Source organism: Sardina pilchardus, chromosome 11, assembly GCF_963854185.1.
Source record: "Sardina pilchardus chromosome 11, fSarPil1.1, whole genome shotgun sequence".
Lineage (NCBI taxonomy): Eukaryota > Metazoa > Chordata > Actinopteri > Clupeiformes > Clupeidae > Sardina > Sardina pilchardus.
This window is the reverse complement of record NC_085004.1, coordinates 29,025,378-29,031,512: the sequence shown is the minus strand read 5'-3', so window position 1 is coordinate 29,031,512 and position 6,135 is coordinate 29,025,378. Positions and strand designations below refer to the sequence as shown.

The 6,135-nt window shown below is 45.3% G+C and overlaps 1 protein-coding gene and 1 long non-coding RNA gene across 2 annotated transcripts in view; both read right to left on the bottom strand.

Annotated features, from left to right (window-relative positions):
* Positions 1 to 283: 283 nt before the first annotated feature.
* The window catches only part of LOC134096229 (uncharacterized), a 19,783-nt gene continuing 13,931 nt past the window's right edge, over positions 284 to 6,135 (bottom strand). Inside the window, exon 3 of the long non-coding RNA XR_009940724.1 lies at positions 284 to 552. This is a non-coding gene — a long non-coding RNA (uncharacterized LOC134096229). The remainder of the gene's footprint in view (positions 553 to 6,135) is intronic.
* On the bottom strand, positions 2,217 to 5,529 carry LOC134095681 (carbohydrate sulfotransferase 1-like). Its single transcript, XM_062549346.1, has 2 exons — positions 5,255 to 5,529; positions 2,217 to 4,165 (listed from the first exon to the last, which is right to left on the bottom strand). The coding sequence occupies exon 2, from the start codon at positions 4,121 to 4,123 to the stop codon at positions 2,855 to 2,857; it is 1,269 nt and encodes a 422-aa protein (XP_062405330.1). The 5' UTR covers positions 4,124 to 4,165; positions 5,255 to 5,529; the 3' UTR covers positions 2,217 to 2,854.

Here is a 6,135-nt window from a genome sequence, read left to right as displayed (position 1 = left end):
ATCGTATTAAAAATCAGCCTGCATGGGCTAGATTGCTTGTATGAGAAATGATGATCCAACCAAGGGTTTTTGCGGTTTCAAAAAAGATGTACAATGATTGTACAAGAGCTTGTATACAAACACACACAAGCACACACACACACACACACACGCACGCACGCAGACACACACACACACACATCCTATTATCGTATTCAAGCATTAAATGGCCTTCACATGCAACACAGCACAGGGTCTAATCAGCATGTGTCAACAGTGTTTGGTCACTATTCACACTCGTCCTTCAACAACAATGAATTAACCGAACAAACAATACAAACAAAAACAACAAAAAAACAATAAATAAAAGAAAAATCTAACTCTGGCTGCATTTCATGCGGGTGTGAGCAGCTGCTCTGTCCCGTCAGTGTGTTCTCTGTCCAACAGGACCGGGGCTTCCAGCCCACGCAGCCCAAACCCACGGGCACCCTACAGGAGTCCCACTATGGCCATGACAGAAGCTCAGTGTGTCGTCAGCAAGCCCCAAAGCTGCCAGCGGCAGAGGCTAGTTCTCTGGATAAAGCACAAAGAAAGAGGGAGAGGGAGAGAGAGAGAGAGAGAGAGAGAGAGAGAGAGAGAGAGAGAGAGCTTCTGTAAGCCTACACTGAGCCTAAATATACCCAGGTAACAAACAACCATCCGCACAATTTTCTACTTAAAGCAAACTGTGCAGTGTTTTGCTAAATATTTAGAAAAGAACCACCTTATCACTACCAATTATTGTCTGAGCCTGTGTTGCTTCACTCATTCATCATAGAATGTTTAATTGTTTAATTGTGAAACAGAGCATTGACATGATCACGTTTTTCTGTCGAGAGTTGCGAGTCTACTGTTCATCACAGCAAAATAATCAATCTTTCCGGATGTGCAGGTAGAGCGGAATTCATCAGGAAATTGAAAACTACACACTAGCGAAAGCTAAAGGAGAGTGAAATGCACGTCCCATGATTCAGGCCAACTGTTCGACTGAGTTGAGCGGGTTTATGCTCTTCATAGTTTGGTTGCGTGAGTGAGGATGAAGTGAATTTCCAACTGCGATGCTGAAGTACACAGAAATGGATAGCATCAACTCCCAGTCCTCATCTCTGAGCCTTTAAGAGTGGTTTCATCCTGTGACTAAATTCAGCGGAATTGAGAGAATGAAAGCGGAAGCAGCAGGAATGTTTTATTTTTTTTTGTATCCGTTTTTTGTGTGAGCCATATGTTTTGCCTTGGGAAACAATAAACATCATGACTGGATAAGCAGATCACGCGGCGCATGGCACACATGGGAAACAGACAGTGACCTTTGAATTAAGGTCAATCTTATAAAAACAAAAATCCCCCTGAAAAGTCGATTTAAAATAAATGCTAAAATGACACTAGACGGCACAGCAGCAGAACACAAAATACAAAAGCTGAACCTGAATGCGGAATAAAAAACGTATTATTATGCTCTTCTACCTCTGTTTAGCCACTGCCTCAGCTACTGCAGGAGAAATAGGTTTACTTATTGAAACCATTTGGAGCTGTCCAGGGAGAGTATTTAGGTCATATGTTATTGCTCTTGTCAGAGGATGGCGATGCACCATAACTCTAGGATTTGAGAGATGGAATCTGGGCACCGCGTCTGTTTTTTATTTACCTAAGCTCTATTTCCTTTGAGACAGCAAACCTCTAACTGTAGAGGTCAAAGTTCATCTAGGTGTGACTGTTGCCACTCTGTCCATTAAATAAATAATAGCAAAAATAAGGATGCTGTAAATGTGGATCCCTCACATCAGGCTCCTCCAATCACAGAAAAGACAGAGTCACAGCTGCATCTGCACTTGTGCCGACTGTGTTAGGAAGTGCTAACGATTTCCAGAGTGTATTATTACTATGCTTCGGTTAAGAAAAAGACATTAATTCCTCCCACTCGCAGAGATATGTAAACACATCAGAGAAGAGGGGCAAGGAGAACATTCATCACGGCATTGACAGTTTCCTGTCACCTTCAGAGAGAGGAATGCGTTTCTGGAGGCACGCTTCCAACACCCCTGAGAGTCTCTGAAAAGAGAGAGTGGGATTCTAGCCATGGCAGTCAGGCAGATCAAAGCGCCGTGCCTTTGTGCTCTGCATCTCAATGGCCACCATCTACAGACCAGCCCGAAATTCTGATGTAATATGTACACATTCTACGGCTGATCCTGGGACAGGACTTCAATTCCATACGATGCATTCAGAGAATTAATGGCTCAAGCGGCCTCTAATTTAAGACACTCACACCATATCAGGTTACATACAGTGGATGTTAAATCCTTTTCATGTGAAATCTCATCGGTACACATCTGCTCTGCATCAATTACAATAATGTTAAAGGTAGACTGCGACATTCACCATTTATTGCACAGTTGCTTTTGTACAGTGTGGTTTCTACGTCATGAATGGTCTTGCACATTTCCTTAGCATTCATTCAACACATATACTGCCTTGGATGGGAATATGGCAACATTCACTGGCATTGAAGCGACAGCCAGTCGTTGAGGAGTCTGGATTGTTGGTATCGGTGGTTGCATTTGATATCTGTGTAACTTATAATGGTCCTTTTAAAAACAAGAAATCCTTCCACATTAAATCTCAGAAACTCAGAAAGCTCATTCCCTGGTCTCATTTTTGTTGTGCTCTTCCTAAATTAGCTGGGAGCCCGAACAGCAGGAATTCATGGACTGCAAAGTCTTAGTGCAAATTTCAAAGGAGATGGGAAACAAATCAAGATCATAAGCTCAAAATAACATTAATAGTCATAAGGCAACAATTATAAATATATCAAAATAGTCTCCAACAACTATCTCTGTTACGAAAAGGGTACAAAACTCTTGTCCTGCACGAGCGAAACAGACATGTTCTTGAGCTCCTCTGCGGACTTGGCGCTTTTGTAGCCAAGAATGTTGAGGACCTTCTGACACACGGTCTGCGTGTAGTCCACCATCTCAATGGACAACTTCAGCCTCCAACTCTCGGCGTTAGCCGCAGAGTCCCTCACTGTACCGTACTTGTGTTTGGCCGAGAGCTCGCTGCTCCCTCTGGTATTGGCCTGTATCCAGTCCACCACGTTCTTGTCCATGGGCAAGCCCAGGTAGTCATAGATCTCTTTTGTCTTCTGCAGCGGGTTACGTGCCAAGTCCTCGTATCGCACCAGCATGTACTTTCCTTTCAACCAGTGCGGGTGGCTGAGGCCTGTGGACACGGAGCTAAGGAAGTCGTCACACACCATAGTCAGCTGCGTCAGGTCCAGGTTGTAGGGCTTCCTCCCCGTAGCCCTCCAGATCCTCCACAGCCGGTACGTGTCCCGGAACGTCTCGATCCGAGAGGAGAGAATCCCGCGGGGGTCCCTGACCAGCTGGATGACCTTCAGGTTGAGCCGAGGGTCCTCCACCAGGGCCCGCAGGTCGCCGACCTCCGGCACGCGCACGATCTTGATGGCCGTGTGGCGGCGCTCGCGGCACGACTCGGCGGCCAGCGTCATGTTGAGCGCCGCGCACTTCTTGACGCAGTCGCCCTCCTCCACGTTGGCGTCGGCCGGGCCGAACGCGTCGCACACCGGCTGCGAGCACAGCGCCTTGCTGGCCCCGCGGCGGAACAGCTTGTCCGTGGTGTGGTTGGCCGGCGGCGGCTTGATGTAGCTCTCCAGGAAGTGAAGGTCGCAGCCGTAGAGGCTGCGCAGCAGGTCGCGGCTCGCCCCCAGCATCACCCGGCGGTCCGCCGCATTCCGGCTGTGGGAGAGGCGCGGGATGAGCGCGGTCTGGACGTGGTAGAGGGGCTCGAAGAGATAAAAGACGTCCGAGTGCTGGTTGAGCAGCTGGCCCACAAAAGAGGAGCCACTGCGGGTGGTGGCCAGCACTAAGATGTGGGTTCTGCGCGAGGCATTGTAGATGAAATAGGGGTACTCCTCACAGCCACGCTCAAAAGACGGGTCGGTGTCCTGGGCGCCCAGGCCACAGTTCTGGGGGCTTGGCATGGGACAGAGGTGAAAGGGCTTGGAGGTGAAAGTCCGGATGGCTGTGTACTGGATGGCAATGGAGGCCAAGGCTAGCAGGATCACAGCCTTCCAGGAACATTGCATGGCTAGGAAACTTCATTTAGACACTGCTGGCTGCCTCTGATCCTATTAGGAGAAGACAGGGAAACGTTTTGAGCCATGCAGCGGAAATTTAACAAATCTAAAGCAAATATCCCTGTTTTATATTCTGCAAAAATAGGCTGTAACTTACATGTTATACAAACACTTAGCAGTAATTTATTTCTAGATCTTACATGTTATGTATGAATACAGCACTAAGTTTTTAGCTTGGTCAAGACTGTAATCAAGGCAATTGCAATCAGTTAAAATCTGTGTAAGAGGAATGTGCTTGACTGAAGGTTACAACTGTTTTAAAGGCATTCCAATTTCAGAATTAACACATGAGAATGCATGCATCTAATGACAATGTATTGCGAATTACAAAATAAAATAATTTTGCATCACATAGCCGATATGGCACAATTCAAGGGGACAAAACGATCTCACAGTCTCTGACTTCACAGACTTCTTAACGCTAGGATACAGCTTTTTCTTCATACTGTGGTATGGAAAATCGTATATTTAAGACATTTGATCGCAGTAAAGCAGACTAAGGTAAGGCATTCGATAACATTCAACGATAGCAAGGGCGGCATGAGTTTTCGTGTTGCCCTATAGATTTGGTAACCGACTGCAGACAAATGATCTAATCCTAAAAAACTATCACGCATACACGAGATGCTCTTGAACTGATTCGTGGCAACTACTCATCTCATATATCATACGGGGACATGAAACTGTAGTCTATAGAAAAAAGACAAAAAGGCACATCTCATGAGATGTATGCAGGGGGCAAATCACGTCTCAACTCAAGCTTATTTAGCCGCTTAGAAATCAATCACAGTGAAGTAAACAATTTGGAGTTTACATGTCCTCAGGCACCTGTGAGAAAGTTTTCCGCCCCCTCGATAATTTTCACAAAATGTGTAGGTTGGTGACATGGCATATTGTTAAAGTATTCGGAATATCCAAAACAACTGTTCCCGAAATAACTAGATTTAATATAGGCCTAGGCTACCGCAGTGGGCCATAGATGTCATTACCAACAATTTCGTTTCTAAGACATGGGGAAAGTATCATTTTTGTAATATGGTATTGCCTATTCAAAGCAACTTCGTCAAGTTTTCGCGTTACCTGGCTTGTCAGTCTTGTCGGGAGGCTGTCATAAATCCAAGCAAACAGCCGAATCCTTAAAGATATCTCTTCGTTTTCCACAGAACGCAATATCCACAGCAGGCATCTTGGCGAATAATGGCAGGACGAAATGAAACATCGACACACTGTACATCCATGGGGCAGTACGTGAAGAAACAGTGGTTATTATTCATTATAGGAGAGAAACGCGAAAGACTGAGCCATAACGCATCATGAATTCACGGCTAGTCGACCTCCCTCCCCCATGCAAGGCTTTTCTGATCTGACGCGCTTGTCTGTCTGCGTGTATGTGAGATACAGTGGGACGAAGTGTCTGACCACCCCTTCTCGCGCTCTCTCTCTCTCTCTCTCTCTCTCTCTCTCTCTCTCTCCATCCTACCTTTCACATACACCGAATTCTCCCATCACTTACTAAGCGATTTCAATCAACTAGACTACATAGCAACATTTTTCCCGCTCTCATGACATGTTTTTTAAATAACAGATACATTTCCATTGAGCTATGAGTTATGAAATTAAACTTTACAGATTCACTACAAACGTTCACATGCTGTAGCCTATTGTTGCCCACTGTGAGAAGAGCATCCTTCATTTTCCAGCTGGACTGTATTTCTTGGTTTATCTCTCATTCCTGGAATCAGCAGTAACCTCTAATGTTAATTTCTCCGAAAATTGTGAAGTGTGATTCCTAATGTCACATCACACTCATTTTCAATGATAAAAAAGCATATCCAAGGCTTTGTGCAATGGCCCCATGACCTTGTTATGGAAAAGTGTTTGGCCTGTCTTCTTTTTAGCCATGATAACAAAAAGACTTTTATATGATACAGAGTGATATGATCTACATGGTTCAAGTGGCA

Coding starts and splice junctions, on each gene's coding strand:
- LOC134095681 (XM_062549346.1), bottom strand. CDS start 4,123: ATGCAATGTTCCTGGAAGGCTGTGATCCTGCTAGCCTTGGCCTCCATT.